The 24,372-nt window shown below is 45.4% G+C and overlaps 1 protein-coding gene across 4 annotated transcripts in view; it reads right to left on the reverse strand.

Moving 5' to 3' along the window:
- PHF11 (PHD finger protein 11) overlaps positions 1-24,372 on the reverse strand; it is a 534,242-nt gene that overhangs the window by 447,011 nt on the left and 62,859 nt on the right. For all 4 annotated transcript variants that reach the window (XM_086934974.1, XM_086934973.1, XM_086934971.1 and 1 more), the window contains exon 3: positions 5,518-5,651. In XM_086934974.1, coding sequence (XP_086791100.1) covers positions 5,518-5,651 — 134 coding nt within the window. The remainder of the gene's footprint in view (positions 1-5,517; positions 5,652-24,372) is intronic.

Raw genomic sequence — 24,372 nt, forward strand, 5'->3', positions numbered from 1 at the left:
ATAATCAACATTAAATTCAGACCTTGCTCAACCGTGCCCAACCCCGCTCGGTAACCATATTGTAGGTTTGATAGGAGACCTGTCTCTTCCGCCCAAGATTGTAGTCTGTTAAGAATCACCCTCCCCACTACTTTCAGAAGGGAGTCTAGCTGGAAGATTGGGCGGTAGCAACTTGGTTAGTTTCGGTCTTCTTTTTTAAAAATGGGGATCACTATAGCATCGAACCATGTGGAAATAAAAGCATAACGACTACATCTATTTAAAACATTAAGTAGAGAGGCCAATAATTCAATATTACTTTTATACACATCCACGGGGACGCCATCCGGTCCTGATGCTTTACCAGAGGCACTCTGTTTTAAGGCCCTAGTGACCTCCTCTATAGAGATGCTAATATCTATGGGGAATACTTCCTTCTGCACTCTGTCGTTGGTGATCGCTACCAATGAGGCTATATCATTTTGTCCCGTAGGATCATCATTATAAAGGCCCGCAAGGAATTCGACCCACTTATCCTCAGTAATAGGGATATCTATCTTATCAGTATCCCTCTGTATGAAGAATGGGACATTCACTGCTTTCCAGAAGGCGTAGTTATCTTTTCTTACACATGCCTCATGTAACGTCTCCCATGCTTCCATCTTCAATTGAATCTCTCCTTTTTAAGGCCTGTCGATAAGAATATTGCGCCGGTCTTATTTCCTCTCTAGATCTATGTGGGCTGTGCAATGCCTTCTTCAAGAGGGTATGGGCCTTGCTACAATCTTTGTCAAACCATCCCTGTGGCTTATGCAAATCCTGTTTCTGCTCCCTCGTCAGTAACTTTCGAGCCTCGCCTGAGATATTGCGAAAAGCATTTAAAACCTCTTTATCCTCATTACCCTTGGCCAAACAAATTTCAAAATCATCCCGAGTACTGGTTATCTAATTATGTATAAAGGCCACGGGATCCACTTTTGCCCACTTTAGGGAGTACCTATTACTACTAGCAAGATTGATCTTGAAATCATAGTTTGACTGCTCTTGACTATTAGTTTTATCTGTCCTCTCTAATTCAAGAGCCATGTTAACTGGATAATGATTAAAAAATCATGTGTTGTGAAGGACAGAACTTTATGGTGATATCTACTTGAAACTAAAATGTAGTCAATTATAGAGTTACATCCCCTACCGTTAAACGTAGGCTTAAAGGGTACTGTTAAAGTACACAATTCATTTGCATAACCCAGGTCAGACTGAAACAAGATTTCATTTACCAGGTCCCCTAATACACAGTGAGAAAAATGGGCAGATTGGTCTTCTTTCTCTTTACCTAGACCACATTTACCCCATTGGTTATGCTGGCACAAAAAACAGTTAAAATCACCACCCCAAATAATACACATATCACCAGACATTTTGTCGTCCAAGCAACCCAAGATACTACATAGATTCTTGAGCACACTCATAGTCTGAGGTTTGAGAATGTTATTATAAAAATTAATGAACACTGAACCAGGTCCACCTATCTTGTTTATTAATAAAATTTGATAGTAGTTACACTCACTTATAAGTTTAGTATTACATACTCCTGCCGTATTAGAAATATATGTACACAGGCCCCCTTTACTATGCCCGTGCTCACCGCTAACTGCCGGTGTAAAAAAGGATCTGAAGCCAATAATGTGATGTTCCTTGTCTGACCAGGTTTCTTGTAGACAAATTATAGAGAAATGTTCTACAAAGGTTAACCACTCAAGGTTATTAACTTTGGTGGACAGGCCCGCGATGTTCCAATAAAGTATTTCAAAAGCCTCATTGGTATATACCTTAGCTTGTCCCCCTCCTAGCTCATGAGGGCACATATTCCCACTAGAATTATCCCCAGTCATATTAGATGATACTACGATATCAGGTCTGGATTCAGAATTACCAAGAGAGTTGGAATGATTATTAGTCGGCTCCATACCCTCAGTAAGATATACGGAGAACAGATTTCGAACTATCCCACTCTCTCGTGGAGGAGCTTGACCACTCCCTAACCCTCGTAAGGGGACACCCACAGGCAAAGGAAGTTCCATCCTCTCTTGGTCAACCCCTCCTGTGTGTTGCGTTCTTGGTCAACTATATCTTCCAGAGTGGATAACAGAGCGAAAAGGTTATGGAGCGGGACTTCGGTTGATCTCCTACTACCAACAGACGGGTACCTTACATATTTTTTAAAATTCTCCTCCACAGGGGGCAAATAAAAAGCAACAAGGGGTAAAACATTAATCCCTATATGATTAAAACATACATTTCCTATCCTCTTAAGTATTGCATGCACAAGCATGGGGTAGCTAAAGGTTAGGACAATACAATCTCCCTAAAGGCTCTTTTGGCCCTTACCCACCCAGGAAACCCATCTTGCCATTTTGAAATGTTTAAATAATGGGTCAGAGAGACCGGTTTTTTTTCTACCCATTGTAAAGATTTATTTCAAAGGCTCTCCCATGTTTCATATTCTGCTTCATGCATGGGGGGGGAAGGCATTTGCTAATATTAATACATAAGGTGTAGCCGTTGGTGGTAGGTCAAGGTATGTAGTAACTGAACTTTCAGGGAGAGGTGTATGCCCAAAAAGACGTCCCCCGGCTCTACTATTAATGCCATGCTACTCTACTGAGGGAGGATTAGGAATACTGTGAGGAGGTAAATAATTGCCAGTGCCATTAGATCTTTGGGAGGGCATAGGAGTAGTATCATGCACAATAGCTGACTTAGAGCTGTCTACGTTTGTGATCCTAACAGGAGTCTGGAGGACTGGGAGTGTACCTAGTCGGAGGTTATCCTTCTGTATAATATTCACCACTCCTGTGGTAGCTCTAATATCACCTCTCAGACACCCCTCTATCTTAGCAACTCCATCTCCTAGTTTCCCTGAGGCTTCTACCACAAAGCTATGTAAATTATCGATCTTCCTTATCGATGTGGTCTAATTCCAGAGTTTGTCCTACAGTGTGCTTCCTCGCACTAGCTCTCCCAGCACAGGCGGAAGCACTTGCTCCCGCTATTTTGGAGTGATTACTTAAGGTCTTCTTTCTTTTAGGAAGTAGCTTTTTACCCTGCATCACTGGGCTTTTCTCAATATTTATAGCCACCTGTACACCCTCCCTCGTTTCGGGGTTCTTACATCGTTTTGGGTGTGGTTGGGGGACCTCTTCTAGATCTCTCTCATATGGGAGATCTGAGGTCACCTGAATACAACAGTGTTGTGCTCCCTGCACATTTTGCCCCCCACACATAGAGTTAATAGTTGAGCTCCCTCCAGTGTTACTTTCCACAATAAGGCCCAGCCGTCATTGGGTAAGAGTCTGTTCCTCTGTGTGGATTTGCTCCTCGATGGCCCCCATCGCACTGGTCAAATAAGTCAATAATGATTGTTGTCCTCCCAGCGTTCCTGCTGTGCTCGGTGTAGGGCCCGACTTTCTTTTAACCATGACTTTTTATAAATCTCACTTACGGTCTAGTCACAATAGGGTACAGGAACAAAAAAGCCCCCAACAGACCTAGAAATCACTAGATAGCGGCACACCCACCTTAGAGGGGTGGCCCAGCCCGGCCTCTGTCGGTCACTGACGGGCTAAAAACAGGCCCGTCTTCGCCCGGGCAAGCCCCGAGTGCGTCCTGCACTTTGGGACCGCAAGCAGGCTTTTGTGACGTCCCTCCCCCTCCAGGTGTCGTCCCCAAAGTGCAGCATGCGTCAGGGCTCAGGGACCTGGGATAGCAGCAACGTTTTCAGCAGCCTTCACCAGCCTTCGGTCTCCCGTGCTGCGGGACTGCAAGCAGGCTTTTGTGGCGTCTCTGCCCCTCCAGGGGTAGTCCCCAAAGTGCAGCGTGTGTCAGGGACCAGGGATAGCAACAAAGTTTTCAGCAGCCTTTACCAGCCTTCGGTCACCGGCCAAAGGCTTTTGTCGTTCTGAAGCACTTTGGGCCAATAGATCATTACTTCTGGAGCAAGCACACTTAACCCTTAACACCTACTTGACCTCTCCGCAGCCTTCAACACAGTCTGTTATAACACCCTCATACACCGCCTCAGAAACATCGGAATTCAAGGAAAAGCACTGGACTGGATCATCTCATTCCTCACAGGAAGAACACAGAGAGTCCGCCTCCCCCCTTTTAGATCAGAAGCCACCGAAGTCATCTGCGGCATACCACAAGGATCTTCACTCAGTCCCACACTCTTCAACGTATACATGAGCCCCCTCGCATCCATCGTTCGCAAACATAACCTCAACATCATCTCCTACGCAGACGACACCCAGCTGATCCTCTCCCTCACCAAAGACTCAAACACCGCCAAAATCAATCTACACGAAGGGATGAAAGAAGTGGCCGAATGGATGGAGACCAGTCGCCTTAAACTGAACTCGGTCAAAACGGAAGTCCTCATATTAGGATCATCCCCCTCTGCTTGGGATGACTCATGGTAGCCACCGGCTCTGGGAAACGCCCCCAAACCTACGGACCATGCACGTAATCTGGGCTTCATCCTAGACTCCTCCCTATCGATGACCAAACAAGTCAACGCAGTCTCCTCCTCATGCTTCAACATCCTACGCATGCTCAGAAAAATCTTCTGATGGATCCCCATCGAAACAAGAAAAACAGTAACCCACGCACTGGTCACTAGCAGACTAGACTACGGAAACACCCTTTATGCCCAAACCACAGCCAAACTACAGAAAAAACTCCAACGTATCCAAAATGCATCTGCCAGACTCATTCTAGACGTCCCCCGCAGAGTTCACATCTCCAGTCATCTGAAAGACCTCCACTGGCTCCCCGTCAACAAAAGAATAACGTTCCGTCTCCTCACCCACGCACACAAAGCACTATACGATCTAGGACCCGAATCCCTCAATACACGCCTTTCCTTCTACACCCCCACCCGCAAACTCCGTTCTTCCAACCAAGCCCTCGCCGCTATACCACACATCCACAGGTCCACCATGGGGGGGAAGATCTTTCTCCTACCTTGCGGCCAAAACCTGGAACTCCCTCCCCACCCATCTCCACCTTACTCAAAACCACCTCTCCTTCAGGAAACAACTCAAAACCTGGATATTTGATACATAACCCCCCACCTCCCTCAAGCGCCTTGAGACCCTCTGGGTGAGTAGTGCGCTATATAAATGCCAAACTTGAACTTGAACTTACTGTAAATGCACTAAATCCATGTGCATAACTTATGATATTATGGTATATGTGCAACCAGAGGGCTTTTCTTTGCATCACAATAACTCAAAAAACAAACTTTCTCATTATGTTTCCACTTCAGTAACACTGCTCGCTGAATAGTAACTGAAATTTTCCAAAACTAAAGAAACCGGCTAGGTTGACAGTGCTTAAGAACTTAAGAGCTCTTTGTGTAGGGAAATACATAATGACATAATAAATGCATGCAAACTACTGTAGAAGGCTTGGCGATTAAGTGTTAATGGCAGGTAAAGATAGTTTAGTAAAAATGAAAAATGTTTTTTTCATACTCACTTGTATATTCCATTCTTTTCATCCTCAATCGCTGAGGCATCGCATTTCAATGCACACAAATAGTGATAGGACTTCTTGCAACTGGAAACATCACAGCCTACTGTAGCTCCTGACTGTTTACACGAATTACATCTCTGAAAATTACACAAAGATAAGGATCAATACGAGGTGTACTGGGCTCTGTGTGCCACCTAGTTGCTACAATCCTGCAAACAGATTGTCTTATGTTCTATTGCATTTCATTGTGGAATTTCGATAATGTTATCCGACCTCTTGTCAAGGTTCCAAAGCGTTCATCAACAGGTCAAGTAGGTATTTACTTAATCATTCAGAACGTCATTAAGGAACAAGCATTTACAATGCAACGGTCTCGCCTTTGCAAAAGTTAGAGCTATTGGCATTGTAAATGACAACATTTTTATTTATGTGTTGGTTTTGAAAACAGATAAATAAATGGCATTGTCATTTACAATGCCAGTAGCTTAATCTCTCGCAAATGCCACACACAAACACACAGACCCACACACAAACACACAGAGCCCCACACACACACTTACAGAGCCACACACACCACAGAGCCACACACACAGAGCCACACACAGACCCCCCCACACACACACACAGAGACCCCCACACACACAGAGCCCCCCCACACACACAGAGCCACCCACACACAGAGCCACACACACACACACAGAGCCACACACACACACAGAGCCCCCCCACACACAGAGAGAGCCCCCCACACACACAGAGCTCCCCACACACACACACACCCACACACAGAGCCGTACACACACACACACACACAGAGCCACCCCACACACACAGAGCCCCCCCACACACACCCAGAGCCCCCCACACACACACAGAGTCCCCCCCACACACACAGAGCCCCCCACACACACAGAGCCCCCCCACACACACAGAGCCACATACACAGGAAGACTTGCGGCTAAATAAAATGTAGCTCTCCTACGCTCAACACAGACCTACTCCATTCCCTAAAAAAAATAAAACGCTAGTAAGTGAGATCTGGGTATGGTGTGCAAGTCGCTGGCATAAATACAGACAGAGCCGTCTCAGCCTTTCACCCGGACGTGGTCTGTTGATTAAATCTGTGCCTAATTTGTTTAGTTGAAATATCCGTGAAAAGGCGTGCTGGGCATTGCTGGATGGCTTGACACAATTTAGTGAGGGGTGAAGACGACACGATCCCCTTGGTGTCACAACATTCTACCTCGCCTGTTAAAAATCGGAACATACGAGTTCTTAATTTGCAACCAGCTTTGGGCGAGTCCACAGTAAGGAGTTTATCTGCTATTATCATTAAACAGTCGAAAGAAACACTTCATAGATGTTACAGGGACCGTCAGAAATAAAAATGCCACTTCATGTGGTGTGAGCACACACACACAGTTCCTGCATCCTCATGTTGTCTCTATTGCCCCCACTCTCCGCCCAGGTCTGCCTTCACCCAGATAAAAGAGTGGAGAGGTGGGGGGTGTTCGGTGCCTTGCGTGGAGCAGGTGAGACCTGGGCCCTCCGAGTGGCCCCAGAGCCTGTGTGTTCCGGGGACTGCGCTGTGGAATGCGGCCCGTGCGCTCCTGCCTCCGGGCTCTGCTTTCCTTCTCGGCGGCGGCGTCATGTCCTCCGCCTCCCTTCCCTGACTTGTCGGGCACATCTGGTTCATATTCTGCACCCCAGATCGCGGCGAGGCGTCTCCCTGCCCCTCTTCCGGGTTTCCTCAAGCACCGAGGGGCGTCGGTCGGGCAGTGCACGGCGAATCTGCAAAGTACCATTTTTTGCCTGCCCTGCTTCCGTACCGAAGAAGCCTCCTGGAGGAAGGATTCCTCCCAGACTCGCAGCCTCTCGTGCTAGTGCGCTGCTCGGATCAGGGGGAAATTAGATTCTGTCGCCTCGCAGCTGCATGCTTCTGTTTACCACGCTTTGTTTGCCGTTGGGCATTGCTCTTGCCGGAAGTCCTCCCTGAATCCTGGATGGGTGCAGGAGTACACCAAGAGTTCACGTTTTATTTGGAAGCGTTCCGCTGCTGCTCTTTTGATTGAAGTCTCTGGCTGGGAAAGAGCTTGGCGAGAAGTACGCGTTTTCATTGACATTTGTGCGAACTGATGAAGTGAAGCAGAATGGGAAGCCCGGCGTCCACATCAAAACAGAAGACCAGCGGCGCAGGCATTGTAGTTGTAGGCATTTGATGCAGGGGCATGCCTGAACAATATGGATTGCTAACTTTTAGAACATTGTTGACTCCCTTCTAATGTAAAAAAAGAAAAGCACCAAAATTAGTAAATCTGGATCACATGTTTGCTCTTCTACCGCAGGGTGATGAAAAACAAACCTTCTAAGCACCTGCAAAATGTCTTGTGGAATGCGGCCCGGGCACCCAAGGTCAGAGCGGGAACAAAAACCAGCCCTGGCAAAACAGCCCCGTCCTTTTCAGACTGGGGGCGTGTTTTTGACTGTTGTTTACATCTTCTCCAATGGCTGGCCACTGTTTAGGAGGCCAGACAATGGAGAAGAAGGGAGAAAGAAAGTAAAAAAACACGCCCCCCAATCGCAAAAGGACGGGGCTTAGATGGAAAAAAGAAAGTCACTGGGACCTCTTCTCCAATGGCAGGCTGCCGTTTAGGAGGCCAGTCAATGGAGAAGAGGGGCGGGGCTTAACCTCGCTACTTCAAATCATTAAATCTCGCCAGCGAGACTGCGCATGGGCGCAGCCTACGCTAGCCGAGACCAAAAAAGGTGTTGGCTGGAGCATCATCTATTATTGTGAAGTTTTGGTGCTCTGCGTGAGGACCAGAAGGTGTGGTCTAGACTGGACATGGCAGAATAATTCCATCATTATGACACATTTCCGAAATTACAAACACATGCTAAATGTTACAAGGACGAAATACATGTTCTATGAACATAGAATGTTTTCATTGAAAAGGAATGCCGCGCCTAGTATTGAATCCGGGGACTGGAAAAAAACTTGTTAGTAGTGAAGAGGAAGACTGAAAGGAAGAAAGAGCATGAGGGTAAAATGAAGGTGAGTAGGGAAAATGGGGTAGGAATTGATGACTGGAATGGTAAGGATGGGCAGGGGGTCACTAGAAGGGAATTTAAAAACAAGGATGAAGCCAGAAGTGGAGCGTCACAAAGGAGTTACATTGAAAAGGGAAGGAGGAAAAGATTACAAGGGGCCGTCAGGGAAACCTGGCACCCCTCTCCTAAAGTAGGAAAAAAAACAAATAACAGTTGGACTTAAAGCTGGAGAATCCACCTATTAAACAAAAATACCTGCTGAATGCCATTGTTGAAAAGCAATGTGTCAGAAATGCTTCGGCAAAAAAAGATTCGTCACCAGTGTCTTTAGAGTGGTTTTGCGTTAAGAACGCATACTAGTCACAGCATTTTACTCTTAAAGCAGAAAGCCAAGAAGCGAGGGATAGCGTTGCAGGCAGTATACACAAACTAGAATGAATGGAGGTCAGCTGTCAGCTATTTCCCGTTATTAGAGCTGAGCCAGTGGTGCTGCCCAATCTTTATTTGTGGGTACTTTAATTTGACACTCGAACCTGGCTTGGACTCAACATCTTTGTTGCAGTGAGCATATATATGATCGCATGAAGAAGTTGCGGTCTGCACTAAAACAAGTTATTGATTCACGTGCCCTCTCCGCCGTTTGGTGGGTGTGCCGGGGACTACTGCGGGAATTTACATTTCATTCAGCCTCATATCACTTGTTGTCCAGTATAGACATGTTTCTTGCTTCCGGTATTATAGCCCCGGCCCTTGCTATACAACTGAATCGGCTGATCGTCTCAGAACATACTGCCACACCATTGCACATTAAATCTAGTCATATCCCTATTTCAGTCCCAGGTCATGTCATGTCAGATTGGTTGAGGGGATTTATTAGCTTAAACGAGGGCTGGCCCCCTCAACGGTTGTATAGGATGCATTGAAAGTCATCGTCCGAGGTCAGACTCTTTGCTATGTTGTACAGTGAGATAAAGCAGAGAAAACATTGGAGGCTCAACTACGTACTAATCTCCTTCAAGTAGAAGCTGAATACTTCTATTGAAACGGAAGTCAGAAAGAGTCGGGATAACATTCAAACAGCTTACTACCACCCACGTTACTTAAAACATTAATGTGGGATAGGGCCTACAGAAAATGGCAGACTAAACAGGTCTCCTGCTCTGAGAACAGTGGAGAAATATGACATTTGCTATTATTTCAGCTTAGAGACAGCATAGCAAGAACTCAATTTCAAACATTAAAATGTGTCTGGCCAGATAATGGCAAGTACTACGATCCCTCGGTCAGCTTTTCCGAAATTGTATTTAACTTTATATCAAGAGGATTGCTCTCCCTCACAAGATTTGATCGATTGCCATCTGCAGGTGACGAGCTTACCTCAAACAACAGCCTTTCAGCGTGATATATTGGATGTACCAGTTACTTTGAGGGAGATTAGGAAAGTACTTTTTCAGCTGGCTTCTAGTAAAGCGTTGGGACCAGAGTATTTTCTGAAATTATTGTTCCTATTTTTGATGAGTTCGTTAATCATCCGTTTTCATGCTCGGTACCAGCATACTGGGGGAGACGTGTATTGTAGTGTTTAAAAAAAAAGAGAGAGAAAGGGCCCCTCTATTGTGGCATGTATTGGCTTCAATCCAACACGGGTCACAACATTTCATAATAATTTAGCCATTTTAGCTTAGGAGGCTGCGGTAGACCTTAGGGAGTCCACCAGGATGATCTTGTTGGATGTGTAAAAAAAAAAAAAATTGACAGGGTCTCCTATGGCTTTCTGTGGACTGTCAAGGCACATATGGGTCTTGGTACTTATTTAAATAACCTGTATCAAGACCCTGTATATCACATTGATGATGTGGGTAGCTTGTATGGGTAGCCTTCCAGACAGGATTGTGATTAATCAAGGGACCAGACAGGGCTGCCATCTCTCTCCAATACTTTTATCACTATCTCCGCTGATATCGTCTCTACTATCGAATGTGATGCTGGCCAGTTTGGTGAGTTATCCAGTTATAAACTAAAGATTGGGAAAACTCAGATTATTGCAAATCTATCTCCAGAAGTCACAGATCCTCACTATCTTAGATCTGCTATCTACCTAGGGGACGTAATATCTTTCAGTACGAAGGATATAATCAGTCCTAATTAGGTTGTGGTATACCTTGAATCGCTGGCATCACTGCAGAAATAGGATAGACTTCACTTGGGACTAACCAGGAGATGCAGTTTAAATAAAATGGTTATTTTGCAACATTTTCTTTATTTGTTTAGAACCATACTGCTTTACCCACTAAAGCTTTTCTTTAAAAAGGTCGAGTCAAACTGGGAGAAATTAATTTGGCAGTATAAAAAAAACACTTCGATGTGTCATTAGCTCTGTACAACTTACCCCCGAATGGGTGGGTGGATTGTCACTTTGTCACTTTGGCTTCACTTTTTCTCTCCTCCTTCGCTCTTAGACTTTCAGCCATTAGGGCCTCATGCAAATGGTGTTTTGAGGATCTGTTTCCAGACTGTCATATTTTGTGTTGCATGCTGACTCGATTCCAAGGTCTGATTGACATTGTTTTTAAAAAAAAGATTTAAAACACTCACTGTTTTTGATTTAAAAAAACCTGGCTAGTCATTAGAGCCTGGTGCGATATCTCGAGGTTAATCAATATACTTCCCTGGGGTGCAATCCTTACATGCAGTTGTTCAAAAACAATAGCTATATAAGGTCCTGGAGGTATGTAGGACTTGAACAGATTGGTCAGTTCTACTGCAATGGCATCCTCATGTTGTTTGAGAAATTACAGAACTCATGTGGCATGCTTAGGTAGGACTTCTTAAGGTATTTAATGCTGAAGGACTTTCTCAAGCATTTTTCTACCAATGAGGTTTCTTTGGCGCATAATTGGTTTCTTGATCTGTTGTATTCCTAAATGAGGTTCAATAGGGTTTTTTTTTTAAATCAAATCCATCTGAGTAATAGCAATGTTAACATCATTTTGAGTACTTGGAGAACACGTGGTCTATTTATCTGGGTCTCCCTGTGTCTCTCTTGAGGATATTAGGCTTAGTAATATGCTCGCTCAATACACTCTTAATGTATCTCGTTTGAAAGCTCAATCATTGAAGGGTCTAAATTATCTGTATTACACACAAGCAGATGGTTTAAAAGGGGCTTCAGTAAAACTTCTAATTGCTTTGGATGTAACGGGCCAGGAGCTGATGTCCAAATTTACCACCATTTTGGAGTGCCACATTTATTCAACTCAATCTGCCACAGATGGCTACAAAGCGACCCGTCCGATTATAAAGCATGCAGGCAGGAATGTATCCTTTCTTGCAGCATGGAATTACTATTATTTACAATAACCCTAGCCGCAAACTGATGAAAATATGGGCACCAGCTTGGGAACGGCTCTCCTTTGTTATTCTTTAGCTACTCCCGTGAGATTTGGTCAAAATTACCTGGTCTATTATGGCTACTTTATTTTTTCAATAGAGGTATGATAAATTAATATTCATGGTTTGTAACTTATTCTGAAAATGTATATGTTGAGTGAGTATGTGATACTTTTGTTTGACACTTTCCTAATTGAAACAAAACATTACAAAATCAGAATGGCATAGATCACCAATACTCTGGAAAATGTAGAACACATCCCTCTATTGGCCACATCCTCTGCAGCATGCTGTGGATTGGCCCGAATAAATACCCTAAACATATCACAACTAAGGTCCAATATATACCCTATTTTTATGCTTTCCCAGTACATGTGGAGATTGTACGTCACAAGATTGAGGACATAAATGCGACCTGCACAAATATCACTCCATCATATAGTCTGCCTGAGAATCATCAAGGAAAACATACATATTGAAATGCAGATTCACTGTTACTATGAATCCCAAATCTACTTTCGTTAGTGGTGTAGGACAAGTCGATATTGTGGAGTTAATATTTGTGCAGGTCAATATTAAAAATTCAATATTGTGACTCCCCGTCTATTTGGAATCTTTCACATATTTGTATTAGGCCATGCTCATGGGATGATTTCCCTATACAGATCCTCCTCCCATCTCCCGATACAGGGATTCACTTCTCTCTCAGTGGCAAAGGCTTTACGTACCCAATATTGCTTTCTTTGAGAGTAGAGGCTTAGTGTTCCAAAGAAGGACACCTTTCTATAACCTTGTTTGTTTGGGATAACAATGTTAGAGTATGTATAGCGAAGTCCTATTAAGGTCTTAGCTGTATAAATGAAAGGAATATATTTGCACTTATTTGAATCAAGATAGACATTTAATGAACACTACATTTTGAGTGAAAAGGAAGGAAAACTCAATGTCTTATGTTGTTTAAAATCTGTTTCACAATTATCTCACAGCAACTACTGTGAAGGGGAAAGGGGAAAATACCTTGCATGTGAGCTTTTGTGGAAATATGCAATTCTTGCTCAATGCAGTATACCCCACTGGAGCATTTCAACTAATTTATATATAATGGGCAGTGAAATTGATTTATGTTGCTTAAGATCATCTAGACACCTGCATATGTGGGCCTGGATTTGGAAGAATATGGAACTATGGGTGGGTGGGGGAGGGGTGAATCTTAATAAGTAGAAATTATAAAAGCAAGGAAGAATGATACCTGCGGAGCTGTGAGGATACCGCCCCCCTGTTCTGCGGAAGCCTGCCTGTTCCAACCTTCCTTGTACGGAAGCCTGCTCCTGTTTGCCGCCGCGCCTCGCCGGACCCGCTACGCGGGTCCCGCTTCGCGGTTTGCGGCGCCACTGAAGGGAAAAGCATCAACCTCACCGGCAGGGCTGCGAGCGAGAGCGGGGGACTCCGAGGACCAGGAGCCCCCGCGCGCCCATTGACCAGCTGGGCTGCTCTCCCTGCCGGTCCCGCCCACCCTTCTCCAACATCAAATAGGGCTGTGGCTTGGCGCCCTGCGGAATACCTGCGGAGCTGTGAGGATACCGCCCCCCTGTTCTGCGGACGCCTGCCTGTTCCAACCTTCCTTGTTCGGAAGCCTGCTCCTGTTTGCCGCCGCGCCATGCCAGACCCGCTATGCGGGTCCCGCTTCGCGGTTTGCGGCGTCACTGAAGGGAAAAGCATCAACCTCACCGGCAGGGCTGCGAGCGAGAGCGGGGGACTCCGAGGACCAGGAGCCCCCGCGCGCCCATTGACCAGCTGGGCTGCTCTCCCTGCCGGTCCCGCCCACCCTTCTCCAACATCAAATAGGGCTGTGGCTTGGCGCCCTGCGGAATACCTGCGGAGCTGTGAGGATACCGCCCCCCTGTTCTGCGGAAGCCTGCCTGTTCCAACCTTCCTTGTACGGAAGCCTGCTCCTGTTTGCCGCCGCGCCTCGCCGGACCCGCTACGCGGGTCCCGCTTCGCGGTTTGCGGCGCCACTGAAGGGAAAAGCATCAACCTCTCCGGCAGGGCTGCGAGCGAGAGTGGGGGACTCCGAGGACCAGGAGCCCCCGCGCGCCCATTGACCAGCTGGGCTGCTCTCCCTGCCAGTCCGGCCCACTCTTGATCACCCAATAGAACCGCTACATAGAGGAAGCAGTGCCCCCGCTGCGCGGGAGCGCGCGGGAGGGCGCCGGGAGAAGCCCGGGACAAGGGCGGGACCGTCTGTGGCCGTCAGAGGCCGAAAGAGGCTGGGCTGGGCCACCCCTCTTTCATCTCCTGATACTACGTAATTCCTGTCGACTGAGGACTCTAATACGGAGATGCCCTCACCAGCACATTGTGAAACCCCTTCAAGGGTGGGGGGAACCAACTCAGGCACGTTGGACAATTATTTTAAATCCTCCAAAGGAGACGGGGGCAAAGAAAACTCCTTGGAGAGGAGTAGGGCAGAGCGTCGCCGCTCTATTGAATCCATGAAGAGTAGGCCCCTTACTGACATAATCCCGTATCCCACTTCCCAAGAGGATGGTACCGCCACTGATAGTAGATTTTGCCTAACACCAGAGGACTTTCCTCTATTATTAAGGGAGACTCCGAACACCCCCGGTATCTTGCATGAAAAGATTACAGAGATCGCCCCATCCACATCATCCCATATGGCAGTGTATTTGGTTACCCAAACCCCCCCGGGGAATAAAAACAAGAAAAGCAAGCCAAAGCAGTGTTGTGGTGGAGTTGCATGGTCCTCCACCCAGCAAACGTAGACAAGGGGGGGGACAGGGGAAATCTAAACTATCCCATTTAGATTTTGGCAAAAAACTCAAAACTGTACCCTCCCTTGGCAGGGACAATGATATGGCGCCTATTGATACCCCCCTCAACGATATCTGTTCTAACACGGCACCACCATTAGCGATCCAGTGGCTAACACGTCTAATATAGAACCTTCTCCTACATCTCTGGGGAGTATTGAATTCTTACTTCGTTCACTTTTACAGCCCATCAGTGAAAGCCTGAAAAAAGTTGAGATAAGGCTTACCATCTTAGAGGCATCTCTTACTACCTTGAACACCTTAGTTAGTAAGCAATCCAAAGGTACGGGGTCCAATCCTCTCATAGCCAATCCTCTGAGAACTGGAGTCGAGCAGGGTACTACCAAAGCCCCTTCTCAGGGTATACCCACTGCCCCCCCCCCCTGCAGCCACTTATGGCCATTCAAGGCCCCACGAAACAACTCAACTAATAGGCCTCTTGAACCACTACACACTGTCCCTCATAGTTCTCAGACAGGGACTAATTCTGATCTCCCCAAGTTGATAACACTTCCTCTTCCCCTCCGGCCCGACCCGCCCCAAGACCTCGGAGACCGGACCTGCCGCCAGAAGCCAACAGGCTCACGGTGGTGTTAGCAGGCGCCCCTCAATTACAAAGAGGAGAAAATGAAGATTTCCAATCCTTGAAGAAAAAAGTCATCAAATGGCTGAATTGGAACCGACCCCTGCCACCACGATTCAATACTGAGATTATCATGGTCAGAAGGGTCCCCTGGCTAGGGAAGACGAGGAAATCAATAATAGGGGATTGTATTTTGGTAACTTTTAAAGACCCGGGCACTGTTCTGCACATCTGCGAAGGAGTAAATCGCTCGCTGGATTCCACTATCCAAACCCTGCCAGTATCCTTTTTCTTTCCCCCAATTCGCATGCATTACGATCAACATCATGAAGAGTGGACAAGGGTGGAACGCAGACACAGGCATACAGATCATGCCCGACGCCCAAACTTCCAACTACCTGACACACCCTATTTTCACTTCAATCGCTTCAATTGCCTGAATGGTTTGGATGGGGTTGACTGACTGCCAACTAACATCCCTGTGACTCTGGCGATTGGCTCTCCAACACTCCCCCAGCCATTCGCCCCCACTGATGGCAATGTTCTTGAACAACTGACTGACCCAGAACCTGAAACTGTCTCTGTTCATCCCTCCGGCACGACATCCAGCACCCCAGGATTTTTGAGATTAATATGGTGGAATGTCGCCGGATTGGCCAACAAATTGACCGATCCCGACTGGGCGAACTACATTGAGACTGGAGACGTTTGCATGTTCCAGGAAACCTGGGCAAGAGAAGACCATGGGCATCAAGGTTTCCAGTCATTTTTCATCCCAGCTAGGTGGGAGGGTAAAGGACGACCGTCAGGCGGGCTCACAACATGGGTTGCTTGTCATCTAGGCTGTAAGGCTACACGGTTATCAGTCAGCTCTGACGACATTCTTGCGGTCTCACTATCCTGGCCAAATCAAGCTAAACTTGTTCTAATCAACATCTATTCCAGGCCTGTGGGTATTGCCAAGGAATCGCCGACCATAGCTGAACTTACGAACTATTTAACCGAGCTATCGAGGGACTCATTCTATCTGGTGGGAGGGGATTTTAACTCTCACTTTGAGCCATTACCAGGTCTTCTAGAAGGATTCCCATTGGAAGAAGAGGCTAGATGGGCGGTGTCCGCGGTTGAAGCTCCCCCCCACCCCCGAGGGCATGGACCCCACTTGCATTACAAATCACAGCCCTCACCCTAAGGTTCGGACTTAGAACCTGCAATGGGCGAATGAGATCTGACATACCCAGCAGAACCACCTATAATAGAGGGGGAAGAGAGTCTCGCTTGGATTATGTCATGGCCCAAGTAGAGAAGTGGTCAACCATTCGAGACTTTAGGGTAATGGAAAGGGTAGACAGTGATCACAATGCACTAGAGCTCGACCTAGTCCATCCTGACCTTCAGACTCCAACGATCGCTCTGGAGGGGAGCAAACCAGCGCTTCTCCTGGAAAACAGCAGGAGAAGAATCAGGTGGGAGCATTTGGCTGCAAGTGAGAAGAAACTTCCCATGCTTTACGAGGGAATAATTCCAATATTGGAAACTGTGGGGAGTTTGGAGGCCGAGGTGAATAACAAAGATGCCCAGGCTCAACTAGGTAAGGCTCATGAGGGCCTCATAAAAGCAGCGGCCCCTATCCTCTTCACTAATGCACGGAAACCAAGTAGGGGGCAGCATTGCAAGTTCTTATGGTACAACCAAGCATGTAGAAGGGCAAAAGGGGAACTTATCAGATCCATTAAGGAGGGTTTAGGGGGGGATATTCTAAGAGAAAGAAGACGGGCTTATAAGAAACTTGTTGCCCATGCCAAAGCTGAATGGGAGGAAAATAAGTGGGAAGAACTCACTAAGGCCTTAGCAACAAAAGAGCAGCGGCTGTTCTGGAGGATAGTGAGTGGGGGGTCGGGAAATCTCCAATTGGCAATTGAGCCAAACATTGCTCCAGAGGTTTGGCAGGTACATTTCCAGTCCCTATACAGCTCTGAACCAGGAGAATCAATCTCTGATACCGGGGCTGGCTGGCCAGACTATGAAGGGGATTTAATAACACTGGACGAGGTTACGGCTGCTATAGCCGGACTTTCCTCTGGAAAGGCGCCGGGACTGGATGGCCTGCCTGGAGACCTGTTTAAACAGGAACCTATTGTTTGGGCCCCCTATCTTGCTGCTCTTTTTAATGGAGTGCTCAGTGGCATGGAAATTCCTAGTACTTGGCTGGGGGCGGAGGTGGTGCCCATCTTTAAAAAGGGTTCGCCTCTCCTCCCAGCCAATTACAGACCCATTAGCTTAATCGATGTTGCGCAGAAACTGTTCGGCAGGGTTCTGCTGAATCGGCTTCAGGACTGGGCAGAGGAGGTGGGTGTCCTCAGCCCCTACCAGGCAGGATTCAGGAAGGGGGTTTCCACAGTGGACCAGGTTTTTAGACTAAACATCATTTACTGGAGGACAGCAATACTCGAGGGCGGCAGTCTCTATACCATCTTTGTGGACCTACGGGCCGCCTTCGATCTGGTCCCCAGGGGGAAACTCTGGAGCGTCCTGGCAGAGATGGGCGTTCCCCCGGACATCCTATTAATCCTGCAGAGGCTGCATCATAATAATTATGCCCGAGTGAGGTGTGGAAGGTCCGGGGAGCTTACTGAAAGATTCCGCGTTGACCGGGGGGTAAGGCAGGATTGTGTGCTGGCTCCGACCCTGTTCTGCCTCTTCGTCAACGGGGTAATCGCCCACTTGAATGCCACTGACTATACCGACGCTCCCAAATTAAATGGCAACAGGGTGCCTGCAAAAATGTTTGCAGATGACACCCTGCTGCTATCTAAAACCCCTATGGGGATACAGAGGATCCTCGACTCATTTGTGACCTTCTGCACTGACAGGGGGTTGGAAATTAATGCGACCAAAACAAAGTTCATGGTTTTGAACCCGAGCCAAAAACTGCGGCCGAACCCGATACTAGGAGCAGCACGGCTCGAGAGAGTCTCCACCTTTGAATATCTTGGTGTGACTCTTAACGAAACCATGTCCTGGGGATCCCACCAGAATAGGGCAAACCTCAAATTGACGCAAACTACCGGGGGTATTGCCCGGATGATGACTGGTTCTTCATACCGCCCGCTGGGGTCACTGATCCAGATATACAAGGCCGAGGCCAGGGGAGCGACATTGTACGGGGCTGAACTTTGGGGACACACATCATGCCCCAGTCTGTCACTAACAGAGAATAATTTTATTAGGCAGATAGCCGCACTCCCGCCCAGCACCCCGCTCCTTCCCCTAAGGCTTGATTTAGGTCTACGACCAATAGCCGAAGAAATAGGTCTGAGACCCATAGCCTTCTGGCGTAGGCTGTGGAGCAGTAACAATCTTGCAGCCTACAGGGCGGAGTTGCTGGAATTATTGACCCACCCAAAAGCGCTCCCCATCCCGTGGATAAAACACATCCAAAACATTTGCATGGAACTAGGGCTATCCGACTTATGGTATGATCCTGCCAGCGCCGCAACAAATATCTCGAAAAGATCTCTGGCTAATGCATACTTTGAACAAAAACGAGCTAGGGCCCTAGACAGTTATTATTATTATTATTATTTATTTTTGTAGAGCGCATAGTCACCCTGAGGTATCCCAGCGCTAGGAACCCTATCTCTTAAATTCAGCGGGACCGAGGGCAAAACAAAGTAAAAAAAAGGGGGGTTGGGGGGGGACAGAAGATCAGTTAATGAGTGGAGAGGAGTCATTGGGGAAAAAGATGAGTCTTCAGTCGCTTCCTGAAGCGCAGGTATTGTGGTTCGAGCCGCAGGACGCGGGGGAGCGAGTTCCAAAGGCGTGCAGTTTGTACTGAAAAACGTCTTCCTCCTGAGCGGGCTTTCTTGAATCTGGGGGTAGTGATGAAGTTTTCTGTGTCCGAACGAAGGGATCTGGTGGATTTGTAGGGAGTGATGAGTTTACGAAGAACTGGGGGGCCTTGATTTCGTATAAGTTTGTGGACTAGGCATAAGGCCTTGAATTTGACTCGCTCCCTTATAGGAAGCCGTCAGGCCGAAGGGTCACTATCGTCAGCATTTGTACAAAGTAAGGACCTATATAGGTTTGAGGGGGTCCTGGATGCCATTTCCCCAGTGCTGGCCAGAAAGCTCTTCCTCCAATGGAGATACGGTACGCTGCCATTTCGATCTTTTACTAGTTCCTGGTCATCACCCCATTCCACCAAGCAGTGTCCGGCCTGTGATGCCACGGAGGAGACTGATTTACATGTGGCTTTTTTCTGCCCAGCCTATAAGGCCGCAAGGAAATATTGGCTGTTGCCACTGATAAGAAATATGGGCGGCAGGGAATATGCACCAATGTACAGGATTTTAAAATCTGATGTCTCAGGCCCAACTGTGTTTGCTCTGGCTAAATTTCTTACTAATGTTTGGCACACCCGTAATCGCATCTTAAAGACCCTGGTTTCCCCCTAATTTTAAGACTCATAGCTTTTAATGTATTTTAGCATACTATTCCAATGTTTTATATTGTAAATGCACCGATTCTTATTTGTATATGTGTATTGTGTATCTTTTATGGCCAAATGGCCGAAATAAAGATTGGAAAATGAATGAAATGAATGATTGTTTTTGAGCAGTTCATTTGCTTAGCTAATATATCTTCAATTTGCCCCATCTGTGCAAATCAATAACGTTGTGAGCAAATCTGGGAAGATGGGTTTATAAAATATTTATATTAAACTTTTCTGCGCTTTAGCATATTAACTTATAGACTGGGTCATGGAGCTGATGTATCAAAGGGGTTTACTCGTTCTGAGTCTTTGGTCAAATGTATTAGTACATATTAGTCACAGTTCCTAATGTATAATGAATGGTAAATGTAAAGCCAACTGCATTAATTAATTTCGTTTTTCAAGTAAACAAGAGATAGTAACCACAGACTCCTCACTGAGCACCTCAAATATTTTTTTAAAGTGCAATTTTAGATGCATCCTGTATTTTCTTTAAACAATGCAGTTTTCTAACTTTTGTGAGCCTATAGAGACACATTACAGAAGCTATGAGGAATCCTTTGCGCATCACTTTATTTTTATAATTAGCACTTGTATAGCACGTCACTCTATAAGTCGGTTAGTAATAATACACTGGCCTTGGCACTTACAGCAATAGCCTAAAAAATTAACAATATGTGTGGACTGCATGTGTTAGCAAGAAATTAAATAGGTAACTAAAAAATAAAAATTCACATATAAAACCTTTTGGGTTGAGACATAATAAATCCTACATTGAATTCAGAAGTCTTCCTCGAAATTGGAAAGGAGGTTTGATACAATCAAGGGAAAGCAACCAATATCACAAAGAATACACATTAAATAGCAGATGCCTACTTCTGCAAATATTGTTGTGGTAAAGCTTAACAGCAGTAAGATTCTTAACAATCGAGTAATTAAGTGGACCACCACCAAATAACAGCTTGAATGCATTATGGGTTAACACTTCTGTCTATTTCAGTTAATTTGAAACAACAAACTTAGTTCTTCTGCATTAATTGGGAAGAGCTCAGATCATTAACACGAACACCTTCATTAGATAAGCCATTTCTTACTGGGCACACCTTATAATTAGAAAAATGTAGATTGCATGTCAAAAGATCAGCACAAGACTGGAATCAAATAAATGTTAAAATGGAAAAAACAGCGGACAATACATACTCTGTGGTTTGATTAATAAGTCCATATTTATCAAGATAGTTTGGACAAGAATAGGCATGCAAAGTATACATTTGGATATGATTCCGTTATTCTATCCTTCAATCTTTCCAGACCTAAAGACATTTCAAGCAATTTTATTAGAGGAAACATGGAAGCATGGGTGAAAATACTGATTGCTCCTTTGTATACTAACCTCTATCAGTATGGGGAAAACTTTACACCAGGGAATGGTTCTGTACCATAGCCAAAACTCAAAGGAGAGGTAGGAGGAGGAAGTATCAATCACAAAAATGGTAGAATAGGGGTGTGGAATTCTTAACCCCAAACAATATGTCCTGTACTTTGGGTGATAAGAATAACTGTGTTGCATATTTATTTTTTCTAAATCACATAAGCTATAAAACAGCACTGAGCAAGTGTTGAATGCTAAATCTGACTTTTAACAGATTTGGGAACATTTTGCAACAAGAGATAGTATTATAGTGTTGTCACTGTTCCACACAGAGACAGGAACTTGAAGCTGTATGTGTGTTTATCTATTACATGGCAGCCACCAATAAGATAGTGCAGATCTTTGAAAAATATTTAACCATTGATCACATTTTTCTGAACTACACAGTAACTGGTGTTAAAAACAATGTTGTGTGCCGTACTATTACTTTTCCCTTACACAACAAACCTTGCAACAAATTTAGGTAGCATTTACATCCGCTCTCCCTCCCAACTAGGTGAAATAAAGATTAAGTACAGCTGATGACTTGGCACTATGGGTCTCAACAACACCAATTGGTTCACTTGGATTGCTACACAACCTGCAGATAAACAACCCAGAAAACTTCACTATTGTAGATTTGCCTGTAACAAAGAGCAAGCATGTTTGTCAAAATGAATAAGTTAATATATTTCCAACAACAACGCTCCAATAGAAACATTCAGGAGCACACAGCGGATTCAAAAGATCTTCTATTGTGCTAATCTACAGTGTTTTTAAATTCATAATTAGAAGTTGTCTTGGACTCAATAATCATCTGGAACTTACAATAGTGCAACATAAACCAATGACGAATACACAAAAACGAACAGCCTTAAAATTCTAAATGTAATATACATAGATAGGAAAATAGCACAGGTCTTGGCAGCCTTTAAAGGATAGGTGCTTCTAATTTTGTTGTACGGCTCTGTCACAGTTGAAAATGTTAACTCAATGACTTAAGAAGTAAATATGCTTGTAAACTTCTAAACCCGGCACGGGGGCCGCAAGCCCCCTCTTGAACTTTACATGCGGCACCCTGGTCAACAGCAACACTGGGTGGCTGTTTACTCGACATTTAAAAAAATTAAGATCAACAGGCAAGCATGTGTTCTAAGGTTAATTCAAGTGAAAAAGGAAGTAACTAGGGTGTCAAGCACCTCTTAACTTTTGAAACACCTACATTTTTAGAGACATCTTGCAGCAAAATTGTTAAAGTATGATCAAGTCTTTTCAACATTCAAAATGTGTGTTTGGTGTATTCGGTGAATTAGGAGTCAAATAAGTTATTACGAAAACTTTTTGGGTGGCCTGAGGTTCCTATTATTCATGAACAGGAGCATAGTTTATTAAATCAAACACAAGAGAAGGTTTTGTACAGTGCACACCCTCAAGTCATGTATTTTGACATCCTCCGTTTTGTGATAATGAAGAAAGAGGATGGAGAGAACAATTTAACCGCATCGACGCAGCGCATATGTCCGCTGTGCGCTAACGCTTAACGGAAACCTATGCGTTCATGACGAGCTCAGCTCGTCATGAGCGTACGAGAGGTGTACCTCATGACGAGCTGAGCTCGTCATGAGCGTCGAAGGGGTTAATAATTGTCTTGAACATATATCTGATCTCCTGATGTTTTTAGTTTTGGACCCAGCATCAAACTAATCTAGCATGTGCACATAAGCCCAGTCCTTTCCCGGACTATGAGAATGTGGAGGACTTGTCATGTGATCTGGAAGGGTGCACCAAGCATGCCCTCATTTACTGAGAATGAACTACAGCCCTGTTGTGCAGTTAGCATGTGGAGTTCTGCTGGCAGAATACAATGTATTGAGAATTATTAGTGAGACAAGGCCTGTTCATATGAGTCAGGGAAGCAGAGGCCTTCTGGCACACTCATGAAAAGTTCGGATTCTACGCACTTACCCAGTGCTTAGAGTGAACATTCTGATTGCATGTTAAGAAAGATGATGTGTGCAGCCTGCGAGGTCCACTCATGGAGTATGCGAGACAGAGTAATGGATGCCAGTGGGATCCATGTTGGATACTCTTGGCCTTGCATAAGCAGAAGCTGCTCTTATTTCTGCCGCTGGAGGGACACGACCTAGCCACTAAAAAGAAGGGGGAAGAGATAGGTTTCCTTTAGATATACTTTATTAGCAAGGAGCTGTTGGTCAGGCAACCCGAACAATGCTTTTGGTGATTTTCAGAGGTGAGATTAGAGACTCTATGAAAGAAGAGGAAGCCTTTTTGTTAGGCCTGCCTTTTAGTCTTTCCCCAATTACTTCTTCAGTTGTGTTAATGGCAGCCAGGTGCAGAAACCTCATACCTCTTTGGTTTGGGACTCTGTTGTCGGTGGCCCAGAATGGAGGTGACTCTGCAGTGGGGGTGACTGAAAAACAGCCTGGAAAGAACGCTTGAAAGGAGAACCACCCTTCCCTGGTTCCACAGTTTAAGACAGTAAATCCATATCTATAATCTGCCAGTTGTGTACACAAGTGGTGTATAAATGTGGGACACCAATAACCAGCATGTCTTTTTCACCCTAATCTAGGAATGTCACACCCATTGATACAAAACTTCAACTCCAATATTCAGCTTCTATGCAAGTATACCGGGCATAAAAACATTGAACGTTTTTCAGATTTTTTTACTAGTTATCTTTACTGTGCCATATCTATCTTTAACCCTAAATAATTAGATATTTCTATTTTTTCAGCCAATGAGCCTGCGGTTTACTGCACTTAGCCCCATTACCGCAGTAGTCCGCATCAAGCCAGAGTAAAGAAAATTTGACAGACATTCACCAAACATTTTATACCTGAAAGACAACCACCATGATGGTGGTTCCCTTCAAGACACAAAGATGACCACTGGGCTGGCATCATCTTTGAATCTGGCAGACGCTACTCCATCAGAGTGGCAGAGGTAATCTCCTTTGGCACTCTGACGGCTGGAGTACCATCCACCAAAATCCGGCCATATATCCTCAAGAGATGATTTTTCTAGTTTTCATAGGAGCTTGATAACTAATTCCTCTGAGTGCAGTATGACAGGT

Source organism: Lissotriton vulgaris, chromosome 8, assembly GCF_964263255.1.
Source record: "Lissotriton vulgaris chromosome 8, aLisVul1.2, whole genome shotgun sequence".
NCBI classification, from domain to species: domain Eukaryota; kingdom Metazoa; phylum Chordata; class Amphibia; order Caudata; family Salamandridae; genus Lissotriton; species Lissotriton vulgaris.